At 40.3% G+C, this 19339-nt stretch overlaps 1 protein-coding gene across 1 annotated transcript; it reads left to right on the top strand.

Annotated features, from left to right (window-relative positions):
- Nucleotides 1-17349: 17349 nt before the first annotated feature.
- znfl2a (zinc finger-like gene 2a) lies at nucleotides 17350-18751 on the top strand. The gene is made up of 2 exons (XM_056744204.1): nucleotides 17350-17474; nucleotides 17742-18751. Exons 1-2 carry the CDS (start codon nucleotides 17408-17410, stop codon nucleotides 18410-18412), a joined length of 738 nt encoding a protein of 245 aa, XP_056600182.1. The 5' UTR covers nucleotides 17350-17407; the 3' UTR covers nucleotides 18413-18751.
- The last annotated feature ends 588 nt before the right edge of the window (nucleotides 18752-19339 follow it).

Here is a 19339-nt window from a genome sequence, read left to right as displayed (position 1 = left end):
CACCGATCAAGGCACGGCGTTTATGTCACGGCACTCCGCGAACTGTACGGATTATTGGGGATTAAAATGATTCGGACCAGCGTCTACCACCCACAAACAGATGGGCTGGTCGAACGTTTTAATCGCACGTTAAAAACCATGATGTGGAAATTCGTTCATGAAGACACCAAGAATTGGGATTGGTGGCTTGAACCCCTGTTATTTGCGGTCCGCGAGGTTCCCCAAGCCTCCACAGGGTTTTCCCCCTTTGAGCTCCTCTATGGTCGTCAGCCTCGCAGGGTTTTAGACGTCCTAAGAGAGGCTTGGGAGGACGGACCTTCCGCAAGCAAAAATCAAATTCAATATGTCCTTGACCTGCGAACAAAACTCCATACACTGGGGCGGCTCTCAATGGAGAATTTGTTACAGGCCCAGGACAAAAAGAGTCAGCAATATAACAGGGGCGCCAGACTACGTAAATTTGCACCGGGAGAGAAGGTACTTGTATTACTTCCAACGTCCAGTTCTAAATTACTCGCCAAGTGGCAAGGACCATTTGAGGTCACACGACAAGTAGGAGATCTCAATTATGAGGAGTTCGATCAGATAGGAGCGGAGCACATCAAATTTATCACCTCAACCTGCTCAAAAAGGGGAGTGAGGCGAACACCGTGATGCTGGCGATGACAGTGAGTAGAGAAGATGATCTCGGACCAAGAGTGAACACCGAGGTGCAATCCCTGGCTCCAGGGGGAGATCATCTTCACATTGCACTACAGGGCAGCCAAGCATGACTGAACTGTACACACCAGTACTTCATGTTATCTGCTCTACCAGACTGTTTACACACACATAGCATCATTTGCACTCTATACTGCTCACTTGCACACCAGGAATATTACACTGAATGCTCATTTGCACTAATGGACTACTCTCATAACTGCATTACCTCATCTACTGCACTGTAACTTTCATAACTGCATTACCTCGTCTACTGCACTGTAACTTCAATAACTGCACCAACTTCTCTACTGTACTGTAACTCATCTATTGCATTACTCCATCTATTGCATAACTAACTGCATCTACTCATCTATTGCACTATAACATTAATAAATGCATTAACGCATCTACTGCACTGTAACTTTAATAACCGCATTAACGCATCTTCTGCACTGTAACTTCAATAACTGCACTAACTCATCTACTGCACTGTAACTCATCTATTGCATTACTCCATCTATTGCATAACTAACTGCATCTACTCATCTATTGCACTATAACTTCAATAACTGCATTAATGCATCTACTGCACTGTAACTGTATAACTGCATCTACTCATGTATTGCACTATAACTTCAATAACTGCATTAACTCATGTACTGCACCGTACCTTTAATAACCGCATCAACTCATCTACTGCACTGTAACTGTATAACTGCATCAACGCATCTACTGCACTGTAACTGTATAAATGCATCTACTCATGTATTGCACTATAACTTCAATAACTGCATTAACTCATGTACTGCACCGTGCCTTTAATAACTGCATCAACTCATCTACTGCACTGTAACTTTAATAGCTAATGTCTGTAACTAATGCATACTCAAGTCACTTGCACTATTGTATAGTCTATATTGTTATCTGTTCATAACCACCTGTACATTAATGTTCACAGTATATAGCCTTCTGTTTATATTGTTCATAGTACATACCGACTGTCATATTTTCATAGTACATGCCCATTGTATAGTATTTTCCTAATATTCTATTCTGTATTTATTCACACTGTATATCCTGCACTTGCTAATTGCACTTCTGGTTAGACCTAAACTACATTTTGTTACACTGTACTTGTATATGTGTACTGACAATAAAGTTGAATCTAATCTAATCTCTCGTCCTCCCAGGTCATGGATGTTGTGAGATTACAAGCAGAATTTGCGGATGTTTTTTTGCCCCCACACGGCCGCACGAATCTCATAGAGCACCACATTGAGACGAAACCGGGTGCGATAGTGCGCAACCGCCCATATAGACTACCTGAACACAAAAAAATGGTGGTTCAGAAGGAATTAGAAGCGATGCTGGACATGGGCGTAATAGAAGAGTCCAGCAGTGATTGGGCGAGCCCGATAGTCTTAGTGCCTAGAACCGACGGCTCAGTCTGGTTCTTTGTGCACTATCGAAAGGTTAATGCTGTATCGAATTTCGATGCACATCCAATGCCACGAATTGACAAATTATTAGACCGACTAGGTACGGCTCGTTTTTATTCGACATTGGATTTGACGAAAGGATTTTGGAAGATCCCTCTATCTCCCTTATCCAAAGAAAAGACAGCTTCTACCACGCCATTCGGTTTACACCAATTCGTTACACTTCCGTTCGGGTTATTCGGAGCTCCTGCGACCTTTCAGCACCTCATGGACCGCATACTCCGACCGCATGCTGCATATGCCGCCGCGTATCTGGATGATATCATCATATTTAGTAATGACTGGGAGCGGCTTATGCAGCACCTGAGAGCAGTCCTCGCTTCGCTGAGAGGTGCGGGACTAACGGCCAACCCGAAGAAGTGTGCAGTTGGGCGGGTAGAGGTAAGTTATCTGGGTTTCCACTTGGGTCACGGGGAGGTGAGTCCCCAAATTAACAAGACAGCCGCGATTGCGTCCGCACCAAGACCCAAGACCAAAAAGGAGGTGCGGCAGTTCCTGGGGCTGGCGGGATATTATAGGCGGTTTGTACCCAAATATTCGGACCTCACCAGCCCGCTGACTGACCTCACTAAAAAGGGGGCACCAGATACCGTCCAATGGACGGAGCAGTGCCAGCAGGGGTTTACCCAGGTGAAGGCTGCTCTGTGCCGTGGACCGTTATTGCACTCTCCTGACTTTTCTCTTCCCTTTCTCTTGCAGACCGATGCATCGGACAGGGGCATGGGGGCGGTTCTGTGCCAGGAGGTAAGGGGAGAGGACCGTCCGGTGCTGTACATCAGTCGTAAGCTCTCACAGAGGGAGACGAAGTACAGCACCATCGAGAAGGAATGCCTGGCGATCAGGTGGGCCGTCCTCACCCTTCGCTATTACCTCCTGGGGCGGGAGTTTACGCTCTGTTCGGACCACGCGCCTCTCCAATGGCTCCACCACATGAAGGATACCAACGTGCGGATCACTCGTTGGTATCTCGCATTACAACCCTTCAAATTTCAGGTGATCCACAGGCCGGGGACGCAGATGGCCGTGGCTGACTTCCTATCCAGGAGGGGGGGAGGAAGCTACAGGCCGGATGGGAACCCGGCCTGAGTCGGGCGGTGGGGTTATGTGGCGAGGTGGGCGTGGTTCAGCACGGTCTGCGCGGAGAGGGAGTGTCGGGAGAAAGACGGTGAGTAGGCAGATCAACGGCTTAGTGAAAACACCTGCTTCTCGTTCTAGTAATTGGCGAGGAGACGCTTTAAAACCCAATGGCGGATCTGGAAGGACAGAGAGAGACCGGCTGGGAAGACGGGTGTGTGCGCCAGAACCGAGAGATGTTGCGTCCAAGGAAATTACCAGAAAGAATCTTCGATCAAGAAAGATCGTGTAGAACTTTTATTTTGAAGCCGGAAGTTTGAAACCCGGAAGTATTATTGAATAAAGATTGTCACAGTTTTCCCAGCCACGCCAACCCCGACTCCTTTCTTCCTCAAACCCTTGAACCCGTCCACATTAAGATAATGCGTAAACCTCTTGAAAGTAATTTAATAAACGTTAAACAAATCAAACATGAACAAAATACAGATAATCAACTGTTACGACTCGGATTGCTTAATATTAGATCTCTCTCAAATAAAGCATTTTTTGTTAACGATATGATAACCGATCATAAAATAGACATGCTCTGTTTGACAGAAACATGGCTAAAGCCAGATGATTATATTACTCTAAATTAATCCGTTCCCCAAGATTAATATAAACACGAGCTTCGTCTAAAAGGTAGAGGGGGAGGTGTCGCGGCACTTTACAATAATTATTTTATCACCTCTCAGAAGTCTAATTTTAAATTGCAGTCATGGTACTTCACGTATCAACAGCTAATACTAAGGACAAAACATTTTTAAAATTTATTCTAGCTATTGTATATAGGCCTCCAGGGCACCACACAGATTGTATTAAAGAATTTGGTGGGTTCTTATCAGAACTAGTACTGCCTGCAGATAGAGTCATTGTCATTGGTGACTTTAACATCCATGTAGATAATGATATAGATGCCTTGGGAATGGCTTTCAAAGACACTCTTAACTCCATGGGCGTTAGTCAACATGTGTCAGGACCCACTCACCTTCGTAATAATACTTTAGATTTAATACTTTAATAATACTTTAGATTTAATACTTTAATAATACTTTAGATTTAATACTTAGATTTAATTCTTTTCATACCTCTCCCGTGGTTCAGTGGTGGAATCGAAGAATTTGATGCCGGAGGCCCGAGTTCGATTCCCCACTCTGACAGATCCCGACAACAACCTTAGGTTTTTATTTAACACCGTGGCTAAATTAACAAAAAATAGGTCGTCAGCGACTTCAGATTCTGATTATCAGCATAACAGTGATGAATTTATGAACTACTTCACAAGTAAAATCCATGATATTAGAGAAAAAATTATAACAATGCAACCAGAAGTGAAACGCGCTGAACAAACTAACTACAGCACCCCTAAGGAGAAATTGCAATTATTTTCTACAGTAGATCACGATGAACTCTCTAAAATCATTAGATCACTCAAATCAACAACATGCGTGCTAGACCCTATACCTACAAAACTACTGAAAGAAATGCTCCCGGAAATTATAGATCCTCTTCTCAGTATTATTAACTCATCTCTGACATAAGGACATGTGCCTAAAGCATTTAAGGTGGCTGTTACAAGGCCCCTTGTCAAAAAACCCAAACTCGACCCTAAAGAACTAGGGAATTACAGGCCTATATCGAATTTACCTTTGTAGTAGAGTAGGCGGGGTGAGAACGTGGTTCGAGTCCGGTGAGTAATTGTGAATTAGTGCCAGCTGTGCGCACACCGGCCTCGAATCACGTAGGAGATAGGGAGCATATAAGAGGAACGAGCGACCGTACCGTCGGAGAGAGAGGATCGGGCCCGAACTTGTTTTACGTTTGTATTTATATTTATATTTGTTGTTTATGTTATTTCGCCGGCGGTCGTCCGTGAGGGGCCGCCGGCTGTTATTATTTATATAAAAAATTTGTGTTTAATGTCTGCCGGTTCCCGCCTCCTTCCTTCCCTTTTATGGAGAATTGTTACAACCTTTTATATCTAAAATCCTTGAAAAAGTAGTTTCAACTCAATTATGATCCTTCCTCTAAAGGAATGACATTAATGATGAATTCCAGTCTGGATTTCGAGCATGTCACAATACAGAGACTGCTTTGATCAGAGTTACAAATGATCTGCTTTTAGCGTCTGACAGTGGCTGTATTTCGTTATTGGTGCTGCTAGACCTTAGTGCTGCATTTGACACCATTGACCACAGCATACTCCTACACAGACTTGAAAAGTACGTTGGCATTAATGGAATAGCATTGAATGGTGTAAGTCTTATTTATCTGACCGTTTTCCCGCAAATCGCAAGTCCAGTACGGTGTACCACAGGGCTCAGTCTTAGGGCCTCTGCTCTTCGCATTATACATGCTACCTCTAGAAATATAATAAAGCGACACGGAATTAGCTTTCAATGTTATGCTGATGATACTCAACTTTATATTTCCTCGACGCCTCATGAAACCCAGCAGGTCCATCGAATAAAGGAATGCATAGTTGATTTAAAAAGCTGGATGAGTAACAATTTGTTACTACTGAACTTGGACAAAACAGAAGTGTTACTAACTGGACCAAAAACCGCCATACGTAACAACCAAGAATACTGCTTAACTATTGACGGATGCTCCATAAAATCCTTGTCGTCAGCTATGAATCTTGGCGTTGTATTCGATAGTAAGCTGTCATTTGAGAGCCATGTCGCCAACACCTGTAAATTGCATTTTTCCATCTTAAGAATATATCTAAACTACGTCATATGCTGTCACTGTGAGATGCAGAGAAATTAATTCATGCATTCATGACATCAAGACTAGATTACTGTAATGCACTTCTAGGTGGTTGCCCTGCGGGCATATTACAAAAACTGCAACTGGTTCAAAACGCGGGAGCTCGAGTTCTTACATGTACAAAAAAGTATGAGCATATAACCCCGGTTCTGTCAACCTTGCACTGGTTACCTATAAAGCATCGCAATAACTTTAAGATCTTGCTTATTACCTATACAGCCCTACATGGTTTAGCTCCACAGTATTTGAATGAACTTCTATTGTATTACAGACCTCCACGTGCATTACGCTCTCAGGCATCCTGTCAGTTGGTAATACCTAGAATTTCAAAATCAAGTGCAGGTGGTAGATCCTTTTCTTATCTAGTGCCCGTCTTTTGTTGTTTTCACCTTTTTCTTGTTTTTACAGGTATATGCCTTTAGTTTTTTTCTTATATTCAATGTGTCTCATGTACAGCTGCTTTGTAACAATGAAAATTGTAAAAAGCGTTATATAAATAAAGTTGAGTTGAGTACTGTTCTACACTCTTTGATGCAACAATATGTAGCAGGGTGCCATGCATCATGGCCGTCATTGGCAGGTGTCATGCAGATTGGTGATCCAATCAGAACATAGTATGGATTATAAAAGATCCTGAGGTGTAGTGTCCGGGAGGCGGCATCCACTGTTGCTGCTCCTGTGTGTGGACCTACGTTTCATGAATGAGTGGTAGAGCGCCTCATTTTAAATGGGTTTTTGAAATGCTTGGGGCTAATAACAATCATATGTTGTTAGTAGGAGGATTGTATGCCTGTTGGTTCCATCTGTTGTGCATACATGGCCTGCAACAGCTTAGTTGTAGGTTTCTCTTGGTTTAGTAATTCTTGCGGTTTTCTTCCAATCGCTAGAGCATTGTGTATGTTTTAGTTGTTGTTGTGTCTATACAGTTAACATCACTTATGAATGAGGCGATGTAGTATGTCGCTGTGATCCCTCTGGGTATGTACCGTCATTTTATCTATGTGGTGGAAAATTGTTGTCATGATTAACTGTGTGTTTTATATTAAGCAGCTAATCGGTTTCGGACACTATGGAGAAGGAAACCCTGTAGATATGACTGCACTGCTGCCTTGCCGATGCCATTCTTGATTCGTTTTATGGAGTTATTCTCTGTTCGATCCTGAAATTGTGGTATAGAAACTGGCGAAGCGGCATAATCAGGCTCTTTTGTTTTGGACTCGACCAATAACTCCTATTGTTCCGTGTCTGAATTAATGTTTGTTCGGCTGTGAATGTGTAGTTAAACTCTATTTTGCATTTGATTTAATTTTGTTTCAATTATTTTGATCATTTCATTGTATGGTAATTTCCTTTGGTTGTATTGACCATATTTTCCTTTGTTTAGCTAAATTGGGAGACGTCCGTTGTGGGTCAGTGTGGCCACAAAGTGTTAACCCTTTCTTCTGCTGTCATCACGACTGCTGTGATGTATTGAGTGTGGGGTGAAAACCTTATGACCTCTGCTGGTCATCTCTCTTTTTGGTTATCATTTAGTTCTTTATTGGATTTTTTGAAGTTTTTTCTTTCTTTATTTTGTTTGCCTTGTGTTTGGTGCCTGGTAACTGATTTTCTTCAAACTTGGTTATGTCATTTGTAATAAAATAACTTTATTTTTCAATATTTCTTTGTCCGCATTTCTTGCTCACCCCGTCTTTGGCAATAGAACCTGTGTGTGTTATCTTTCCCAGTGTATTCCGTGAGACGTAGTCTTTTCGTTAATAAATCTTTACTCCACTGCCTGCGCCAGTACATCATTTGTTGTTGGATGTGTTCCTGGTTCCGGTTGATCTAACTAATGCAGCCTAAACTCTCAGAGGATTAATATTATGGAAGTGTAGTGTATGCAAGATTAAAAAGATGCTTCTTTAGTCTAGATTTAAACTGACAGAATGTGTCTGCCTCCCAGACAGTGCAGGGAAGAATATTCCAAAGTTTAGGTGCTAGATAAGAAAACGATCTACCACCTGCACTTGATTTTGATATTCTAGGTATCACCAATTTCAGTGCTATTCCGTTAATGCCGATGTAATTTTCGAGTCCAAGTAGGAGTGTGCTGGAGTCAATTCTCCTTCATTGTGATCAATTTAAAGATGTGAGAGAGAAACACTTTCACAAAATGTCAAAGGTCATGTCAGAGTTTGATAGATGTTCAGAAACAGCACGAATGCAGATACTGAAGGAAAAGAGACGCACATCAACTGCACAAACTACTGCCTTCATCTGTTACAATCCATGCACATACACACTCTTCGATTTTATTACATGAAATTTACAATTGATATTTTATTTCCATATTTCATTTGTGTACTTGCATTTTATTTTATATTTCATTCTATACTTATGCCTTACTCAGCACCTTATTTTAATTTGACTCTAACGTTTGTACTTATTGTATGTCTTTTGTTATGTTCAATGCTTTGGCAACATTGTAAGAACACGCAATCAAGCCAATTAAGTACTTTGAATTTAAAAATTGGTGTAGTATGCAGCTCTAAGGTCTAGGAGCACCAATAGAGAAGGATTTGGTTTTCAGAATGCTTAATGTCTGTGAATGAAGCAATACAAGATGAGTTAAGGAAATAAGATGTCAAATAAAATAGATAAAAAGCCATTAACTGAGATAAGATCAAATAGTGTTTTGAAGTCAGGTTTAAAGTGTTCAAAAGAACTTGCCTGAGTAGAAGTGTGGTGGATGCAGTCAGTTGTTAAAATGTAAATGTGGTTCCATCTTTGTCCTTTGTTCCCCTTCCTACCCACACACCCCTCATCCCCCAAACCAAGACGGTGCTTCACCCTGCTGTCTCTTGCCTGACAACATGATGTGCAGTGGGTGATTGGTCAATAAGAGAGAGATAAATGTAATGTGCCGCTTCTTCTGAGAGCGACGTGGTTTTCACTTCTATCTGCCAAACGATGAAAGTGTTTGAGACTTTGGGTCTGTCTTCTTATCAACGTGTCCCAAACGAAGTTCATGTGTGTTTATGACCTGTTGTTGTGTCCCCACTGTCACTGCCCTGTATCTACCCCCTCTCCACCTGGATGAAGGTGCTTCCAGCCGGGCTGCGTGTCTCCCTAGACAGTGTATAACCTGTCTGCTGAGCTTGTGTTTATCATTTAGAGACATGTGTGTGAATTTGCTTTTAAGAGGGAGTTGGTTCCAGGTTTTAAACTTCTATCTGACAAATGATGAAAGTGTTTGAGACTTTGGGTTTGTCTTCTTATCAATGTGCCATAAACTAGCTTTTAATGAAAGGACAGGCCTGACATCTTCTGGTCATGGAAGAGTGGGTCCCAATCTGAGTTTTATTTCACTAAACAAGGCAATGTGCTCTGACAAAGATTTTGTGCTCAAGGGTTAAGTCAAAGATTCATTGAACAAGTATGTGTTTTTCGTCCTGTCTGATTTTCTTCTGCCTGTGGAAGATGTCGAGGTGTCTGCAGGCATGTAGTGCAAGTAATCTTAACAATGCTTGTCAATTAGCTTTTGATGAAAGCACATGCCCAACATCTTCTCTCTACCAGTGCCAAGAAGACAATCCACATGTGTTAACTCCTAAAATCTATAGTTGTGTTAAACTGACACTTTAGAGGTGCTAAGTCAAGGACTCCAACATTTAACAATGTTATGGGGTTCCGTCCTGTCTGACTTTCTTCTGCCGGGGAAGATGCCAGTGTGTCTACCAACTATGGGGTGGAAGAAATTATAGCAATTTAAGCAGATAAAGCATCTTGGCTGATTCTGTTCATTCTAACGTTAAAAACCAAACATGTCAAAATCTGGTTTATGGCAAAATGCATTAACCTGAAATTTGGAAAACTTATAAATCTCTTCATCTCCAATTTGTTTAGTTCTACACTGTTTTGATTAATAAATGCTTAGTTTGAGATTATATTTCAAGATCTAAAAGAAGGATAGTGTAATCCTCTAGTTCAGTTCTAGTCCTATATGTTAAAATACATTTGTCTACACTTGTCTTTTCCAGATTCAAGCTTGATAACCTTATTTTTAGTCAAGTCAAATAACTTCTTTGCATCCTGTTGAGTACAGACTGTGTCACAGTGGTTGGGTTTTTCATGTAGATTCTGTTAAATGTTGTTCAAATTAAAATGACGACATCTGACATCTGTAAAAAAGTAATGACAAAACGTGAGAAATCATTGATGGAAGAAAAATTAGGATACAGACATATACATTTTGTAGAATTCATCAGACACAATAATTAAACAATAGATATATACAGTCATGGCCAAAATTGTTGGCACCCCTGAATTTTTTTGAGAAAATCAAGTATTTCTCACAGAAAACTATTGCATGAACACATGTTTTGCTATACACATGTCTATACAAATTTGCTTTATTCCCTCCTTTTTTTGTTTTGTTCCAATACACACAAAGGGAATAAAGCAAATTTGACAATGTCACACAAAACTCCAAAAATGGGCTGGACAAAATTATTGGCACCCTTAACTTAATATTTGGTTGCACACCCTTTGGAACAAATAACTGAAATCAATCACTTCCTATAACCATCAATTAACTTTTTACACCTCTCATCAGGAATTTTGGACCACTCTTCCTTTGCAAACTGCTCCAGGTCTCTCAAATTGGAAGGGCGCCTTTTCCCAACAGCAATTTTAAGATCTCTCCACAGGTGTTCAATGGGATTTAGATCTGGACTCATTGCTGGCCACTTCAGAACTCTCCAGCGCTTTGTTGCCATCCATTTCTGGGTGCTTTTTGAAGTATGTTTGGGGTCATTGTCCTGCTGGAAGACCCACGATCTCGGACGCAAACCCAGCTTTCTGACACATGGCCCTACATTGCGACCCAAAATCCTTTGGTAATCCTCAGATTTTATGATGCCTTGCACACAGTCAAGGGACCCAGTGCCAGAGGCAGCAAAACAACCCCAAAACATCTTTGATCCACCACCATATTTGACTGTAGGTACTGTGTTCTTTTCTTTGTAGGCCTCATTCCGTTTTCGGTAAATAGTAGAATGATGTGCTTTACCAAAAATCTCTATCTTGGTCTCATCTGTCCACAAGACGTTTTCCCAGAAGGATTTTGGCTTGCTCAAGTACATTTTGGCAAACTGTTGTCTTGCTTTTTTATGTCGCTGTGTCAGCAGTGGGGTCCTCCTGATTCTCCTGGCATAGCGTTGACGGATAAACACAACGTTGACATAAACGTTGACGGATAGTTCGCGCTGACACTGATGCACCTTGAGCCTGCAGGACAGATTGAATTTCTTTGGAAGTTGTTTGGGGCTGCTTATCCACCATCCGGACTATCCCACGTTGCAACCTTTCATCAATTTTCTCTTTCGTCCACGTCCAGGGAGATTAGCTACAGCGCCATGGGTTGCAAACTTCTTGATAATGTTGCACAATGTGGTCAAAGGAACATCTAGATCTCTGGAGATGGACTTGTTACCATGAGATTGTTGATATTTTTCCACAGTTTTGGTTCTCAAGTCCTCAGACAGTTCTCTTCTTCTTATTTTTCTGCTGTCCATGCTTAGTATGGCACACACAGACACACAATACCATGACTAAGTCAACTTCTCCCTATTTTGTCTGCTTTCAGGTGTGATTTTTTATATTGCCCACACCTGTTACTTGCCCCAGGTGAGTTTAAAGGAGCATCACATGCTTGAAACAATCTTATGTATCCACAATTTTGAAAGGATGCCAATAATGTTGTCCTGCCCATTTTTGGAGTTTTGTGTGACATTATGTCAAATTTGCTTTATTATTATTTTTGTTCCAATACACACAAAGGGAATAAACATATGTATAGCAAAACATGTGTTAATGCAATACTTTTCTGTGAGAAATACTTGATTTTCTGGAAAAAATTCAGGGTTGCCAACAATTTTGGCCAAGACTGTATATTTGAATGATCTTTTGTGAAACAAATAGGAAAATATTATGTTTGTGAAAATAGTGCCAAATTATAAAAACTATTGTTACAACCGCAAAAGAGTGACAGTAGTTTTAAATGTACAACTGAGATCGACTTAAAAGTGAGATCAGCATATGTGCTATGTGAGGACAGCAGTCCCAGATCCAGATATGACATGACAGGTGAGCGGAGAATAGCTTTTGCTACAAACTATTTAGGCTTATATAAACAAACTATTCACAAAATAACTATTTCGCTTTTTGAATTATTCTTACATGTAGTATTAATACTGTATTTTAAATTTCTTATGTATATCCATCTATTTTTTACATTTATTTTTATTTTACAATTTAGTAACTTTAGATTTAATAAAAACATAAGAAGATCTAGGCTATTTATATTACTATAATATTCGCAGCAATATAACTTCCTCTCATTTTAGAGAATTGTGTTACAAACTCAGTGTAACAAATCCAGTCCGTGTCTGATCACTTTTTCATGAGCTAAAAGTACAGGTTTGTTTCCTCTCATGAAGCATTGTTTGGCGGAATGGGGTCAAAACCCCCACCTGTAGGGTAAACCGTTAATATTTGATGTAACGGGTGGAATAATGAATTATTCATGTGTCATTTGGGGTTGGGGTCTGGAAATATTACGCACGGGCGGATCAAGTAGTCAAGACTATTTCGACTCACTTCATCTGAAATGCTTTTACCTGGTCCTGTTTATTTGTGTTGAAGCTCTGTCTGAAGAGTTGCTTTCTAACTGCAGTGCTTCACAGCGTTGAGAACTGTAGCCAATCGCATGTAACTGATGGACAGCTGTAGTGAGGACTCCATCCTCTTATCACCATTTAAACAGACGTGTGAGCTCATCATACTCTCGGTCACTTTTCTGCTTTAAGCTTTATTGAGCCTTGATGGCAGGTTGACCTTTAGTAGCTTTGGTATCATTTGGTATCATGGCATCACTCCCGAAACTCTGCCATATTTAATTAGCCTACTACACGTTTAAAAACGCATTATCCAGGAATTCCTACTATTTTGATACTTGTTTTGTGAGAAAATAAATGGTTTTGTCTACATCATGTAGATGTAATGCAGGTGCGGTTCTGGTCACGGCATTTTCGTCGGGTATGGGATTGAATGAGTGCTGCTGTCGGATGTCGGGACGGGTGTTCTTTTAATAACTGCGTGTGCATGTTTATCAAACAGGACCCGCGCTGGACTCTGATGCAGAGTCGCTGAGAGAGAGAGAGAGTCGCGCCAACTCCGTTCACTGCAATGAACTGAGTTGGCAAAACAGTTTTTTTTCACAGCAACGGCAGTTTACGGATCTCTCTCAATGGCTCTGGGTGGAGGCAGGGTGCACAAAACTTCTGATAAGGTGGGCAAAGCCCGCCCTGGCCCCCCTGTGGAGCTGGGCCTGAAGGGGAGTAACATTTCTAAATATCGCTTAAGAACAACTTTTGCGTATATTTTAAGATTTGTGACGTGACCTCTACAAATTTATAAACATGAAAAACCAGACACAAAGCCAGAACTCAACATGCCACCAAAGAGGAAAACAACAAACATATAGCTGTAAAATCTTTGATTCCATCAGTGCTTGTCTGCAACTCATTAACACTTCACAAGTCATTGTCAATGTTTAGTTTTGTTCAGAGATAAACAATCCAAATCCCTGTTATTAGACATTAAGATATTGACGACGATTACAATAAAGTGACATGCCATCATTTGGTGCAAAAAGTGACAACTCATGCAAACAGAGACATGTTGTTAACGGGGAAGTTTCGTGATTTGTTTTGATTGTGTTGAAGACCTATTTACATATATGTTTACATCATGCTAGCTAACCATTAGTCGTATAATGCATCAATATTCCCTTTTCTGAATTTTTATTTATTTGGATGTAATTGTACTCCATTTGAAAGATTTTGATCAATGTAGTCTGTAAAAATCTCATTTTATTTGCTTGGTTAATGAAACCCCAATATTATGGTATAAGTAGCCATACCTAGATCTGTGTCAGAAATTCCTTCACAGTTTACCATGTTTAAATCTGAAGAGCGGCATTAAAACTGCACAGTGACTTGTAAGAGAAACTATACCTTTGAATAGTTTCTGGCATCAGGACAAAATAAATATATTTCATTTGATTTGCTGTTATAATTTCCATTTTAAAAACAACGTATAAAGACTATTGATATAGAACAATAAACATTTCATTGAAAATGTCAATCAACACAAGTTTTGAGCGGACACAAAAGAACACGTAGTGGTTTGTACAGTATATGTGGATATGTTTAAAGCACTTTCAAACCAACACTTCTGGGTAAGACTTTTATTTTTCTTACTTTTTTATTAGAACCTTGACAGGTTTTCTGCCAGACAGACCCTTTAAACAACTTTCCTTTCCTCCTTTCAAGGAAAACTACTATGTGATTAGGTGCGTTGTTTAGTATAATACAACTGAGCTACAGCATAGCACCCTTTTGTTTCAGCCCATATATAGCCCAAATATTGGTGGTAATGTATAAGAATAAACATTACATACACAATAGCAAAATACTAAAAGAGTAAAAATGAATAGAGACATTAATATGAATAAGGTTTTGGATTTAAATACTTGTTTATCAAGGCAAACATACATCAACCCTAAAACATGGCTCGAACAATGAGAAAACTTATAAAAAGCTGATTGTCCCAGAAAACTTTGTACTGACTGAACGTAAATGTTGAACCAGAGGAGAAACATTTAAGATATGTTCAAATGTTCTTGACATTCACATGGTGATGATACAAACATGATACAGACCCGCCAGATCCCTACGCTCTGCAAACGAACGACGTCTTGTGGTGCCATCCCATAAAGGTAAAAAATCTCTCTCGCGCACCTTCTCCGGATCTGTTCCAACAATGTGGAATGATCTTCCCACTGCTACAAGATCTGCAGATTCTGTAGCCATCTTTAAGAAACGTCTGAAAACACATCTCTTGCGTCAACATCTGACTGATCTGTTCTGACTTTATATTCTTCTCTACTCTTTTCTTCTCTACCCATAAAAAAAAAAAATATGAATGGTTCTGTATACTGTGTTAGGTTATATGAGACCAGTCTTCTTTTTGATTGCACTTATGCTTTTGTTGTACTTATGCTGTCCCAGTTGCTTCCATTGCCTACCCCACCTGTAAGTTGCTTTGGATAAAAGCGTCTGCTAAATGACTAAATGTAAATGTAAATGTAGTAAAACAGACTTGTTTTATGTCAAAACTATAGATCCATGTTGCGTGCATGTTGTGTATTCTAGTGTAAGATTAAATAATTTGCTCTTTTCTTGAAGCATATCTATTTATAGATAATTCGCATTTTATCAACTAAAGCATTTACAAAAGCACATCTTTATAGAGTACATCCAATCTAGTGTATATATGACTGAAGACATTTATAAGTTTTCCAAATTTCAGGTTAATGCATTTTGCCATAAACCAGATTTTGACATGTTTGGTTTTTAACGTTAGAATGAAAAGAATCAGCCAAGATGCTTTATCTGCTTAAATTGCTATAATTTCTTCCACCCCATAGTTGGTAGACACACTGGCATCTTCCCCGGCAGAAGAAAGTCAGACAGGACGGAACCCCATAACATTGTTAAATGTTGGAGTCCTTGACTTAGCACCTCTAAAGTGTCAGTTTAACACAACTATAGATTTTAGGAGTTAACACATGTGGATTGTCTTCTTGGCACTGGTAGAGAGAAGATGTTGGGCATGTGCTTTCATCAAAAGCTAATTGACAAGCATTGTTAAGATTACTTGCACTACATGCCTGCAGACACCTCGACATCTTCCACAGGCAGAAGAAAATCAGACAGGACGAAAAACACATACTTGTTCAATGAATCTTTGACTTAACCCTTGAGCACAAAATCTTTGTCAGAGCACATTGCCTTGTTTAGTGAAATAAAACTCAGATTGGGACCCACTCTTCCATGACCAGAAGATGTCAGGCCTGTCCTTTCATTAAAAGCTAGTTTATGGCACATTGATAAGAAGACAACCCAAAGTCTCAAACACTTTCATCATTTGTCAGATAGAAGTTTAAAACCTGGAACCAACTCCCTCTTAAAAGCAAATTCACACACATGTCTCTAAATGATAAACACAAGCTCAGCAGACAGGTTATACACTGTCTAGGGAGACACGCAGCCCGGCTGGAAGCACCTTCATCCAGGTGGAGAGGGGGTAGATACAGGGCAGTGACAGTGGGGACACAACAACAGGTCATAAACACACATGAACTTCGTTTGGGACACGTTGATAAGAAGACAGACCCAAAGTCTCAAACACTTTCATCGTTTGGCAGATAGAAGTGAAAACCACGTCGCTCTCAGAAGAAGCGGCACATTACATTTATCTCTCTCTTATTGACCAATCACCCACTGCACATCATGTTGTCAGGCAAGAGACAGCAGGGTGAAGCACCGTCTTGGTTTGGGGGATGAGGGGTGTGTGGGTAGGAAGGGGAACAAAGGACAAAGATGGAACCACATTTACATTTTAACAACTGACTGCATCCACCACACTTCTACTCAGGCAAGTTCTTTTGAACACTTTAAACCTGACTTCAAAACACTATTTGATCTTATCTCAGTTAATGGCTTTTTATCTATTTTATTTGACATCTTATTTCCTTAACTCATCTTGTATTGCTTCATTCACAGACATTAAGCATTCTGAAAACCAAATCCTTATCTCTTCTGCAAGCCATGGGGAGGGGGGGTCTGGAATTATTGTTAACAACAAAGAGGTCATAAATGCACACAGGATGTAGGATCAAAGGGGTCATAATCGTTCTCTAGGCAGGCGGGTCATAAATTATGGGTCATAAATCACTTTTTATATTCAGTGTATAGTATTTCCTACTGGTTTCTTTATTGAAAACAACTTGCAATGACATATCTTAAAACATATTACTGCAATTGTTTTATTTTTTGTAAAGTATGCTTTATAAAAGAATTTAATGGTCCTAATTTAACTAACTAAATGGTTAAAGACACTCCATCCAGGGTGTATCCTGCCTTGAGGCCCGATGACTCCTGAGATAGGCACAGCCTCCCCGTGACCCGAGGTAGTTCGAATAAGCGGTAGAAAATGGAATGGAATGGAAATGGTTAAAGAATGCTTTGTCCCCAGCTATGACACGACACCGACCAATAGCCACTTAGCCCATCAAAGCCACTCCCACATTAAGCCTTCAGTGAAGCCACTCCCACATTCACATCCATCAATAAATGCTGGCAGTTTAAACACAGAGAGAAGACGTGTTCCCTGGGATAAGCTGTGAGGACTTCAGTCGTTGAAAGTAAAACATGAGCGAAAACACGTGTGATGAAGAACCATTCAGAGCGAATCATGACAGCGCCGAGGAACAAAGAGGTTGGTGTCCATTTTCCACTAAACAGAGAGAGAAACTTAAAAACTGACAAAGAAAACATGTTAAACCTATTAAGACTCTAATACACATGAGTTGATCAAATACGTAAAGTATAAACATAAGTTGCTATAAAACAACAGTGACATAAGGAACATTTCATCTTCATTCTACCAAACTGAGGTTAACCAAATCTGATGTCATTCTGTTGTCACTTGTATTTCACCTTCATTGTTCATTTGTGTTTTTGACAATTGATGTGTTCATTTTAGATCTGACGGAAGAACAAGAAGCCAATGAAGAGGATTTCACTCATGGAGAAGAATCTTCACGTTCCCGTGAACGAGCTCCAAGATCTAGAGGCAAGAAGCGTTCGGGCTTCGTCTGCCGTCAGTGTGGGAAGACCTTGACATCTAAAGGAAGCCTCACAGGTCACATGAGAATGCACAGCGGAGAGAAACCTTTCACCTGCCAGCACTGCGGAAAGAGCTTCACCTATAAAACCAGCTTAAAGATACACGCCAACGTTCACTCGGAGGTGAAGCCGTTCACCTGCCAGCACTGCGGAAAGGGCTACATATCTAAAAAGGGCCTGACGGAACACATGACCATGCACACGGGAGAAAAACCTTACGCGTGTCCAGAGTGTGGGAAGACTTTCAGCCGCAGGTTTTACATGTACAGTCACAAGAGATGTCACTCCAGCGAGAGGCCGTTCGTCTGTTCTCAGTGTGGAAAGAGTTTCAAAGGGGCCGCCGGTCTGAAGACCCACGAGGTTGTGCACAGCGTCCTGAAGCCGTATCACTGCGCTCAGTGTGACAGGAGCTACAGCCAATCCGTTTCTTTACGGAGACATTTAAAGTCATTCATCCATAATAAATACAGACCGCTGGAAAAATTCATGCTGCAGAGCGTCCCGCCATGGACCAATGCTTCCCATTAAATACCACCTCAAGCCCAGTGTTTCCATATTTCCACGGATGTATTGCTTTATAAAAGGGGTTTTAATGTAGTAAATGCGGCTTGTTATGCACCTTTTAATGCACTGTCATGTGTCATGATACATTGTAACACTTGTCAATTCATTGTTACACTTTGCATTTTTACTGGGTTGTTATTCTTAACAGTAATATTTCATGTTTTATGAACAATGATAATGCATCATTCTCTTTAAATACCCTTAACAATGCATTCTATATTAAGTGTTACTGACATTATTTCTCTCTTAGCCCTGGTGCTTCCATTGACAAATGTTTTGTAAGTTGTGTATGTGCGTCTTTCCTTTTACTAAACAATGAGCTCATAAAAACAACTCTGGGATGTAACTGTGCTGGTGGTTTTACAGAAATAAACTTAAGCAACATGATTTAAGTTGAAGAGAGTTTCAGTTAATGTACCTCAACTCTTCTAACAAAAGGATTTTTCTGTTCACAACAATAATACAAATATTTTCGTTCATATTTTGTCTTCTTCAAATGGTGAATAACCCCTGTAAGCCAGTAAATTGTGCTGTAAGTCATCATATAAAAGTGGGATGATTGTAAAAACAGGTTATTATACTTTAGGGTTAAACATATCACATATTTATTTTGACTCTTTACACCACATGGATATATTTGGAGTAAAAACTGCTGGGTTGTTTTGGCCCACTGTTGGGTCAAACACTTTTGAGTTAAATGTGTCCCAACGGTTTGGTTTTTCTTGAAAATAAGTCCACATTGTGAAGAGATAAGCACTTGTTTAGGATTCTTTATTAGCAGTTCTGAATTCTCTTCATCTAGCTCAGAGCTGCTAAAGTCTTCAAGGACTCCAGTCATGTCTGTTTATCCTGTTGCAATCTCAAAGACCGCTCGAGACCGGCCACGACCCG

This window comes from Triplophysa dalaica, chromosome 3, assembly GCF_015846415.1.
Source record: "Triplophysa dalaica isolate WHDGS20190420 chromosome 3, ASM1584641v1, whole genome shotgun sequence".
Classification (NCBI taxonomy): Eukaryota; Metazoa; Chordata; class Actinopteri; order Cypriniformes; family Nemacheilidae; genus Triplophysa; species Triplophysa dalaica.
Note: the sequence above shows the minus strand (reverse complement) of the source record. Positions and strands in the feature narration are given on the sequence as shown.

Coding starts and splice junctions, on each gene's coding strand:
- znfl2a (XM_056744204.1), top strand. CDS start 17,408: ATGAGCGAAAACACGTGTGATGAAGAACCATTCAGAGCGAATCATGAC. Junction 17,475..17,741: donor CAGCGCCGAGGAACAAAGAG/GTTGGTGTCCAT, acceptor TGTTCATTTTAG/ATCTGACGGAAGAACAAGAA.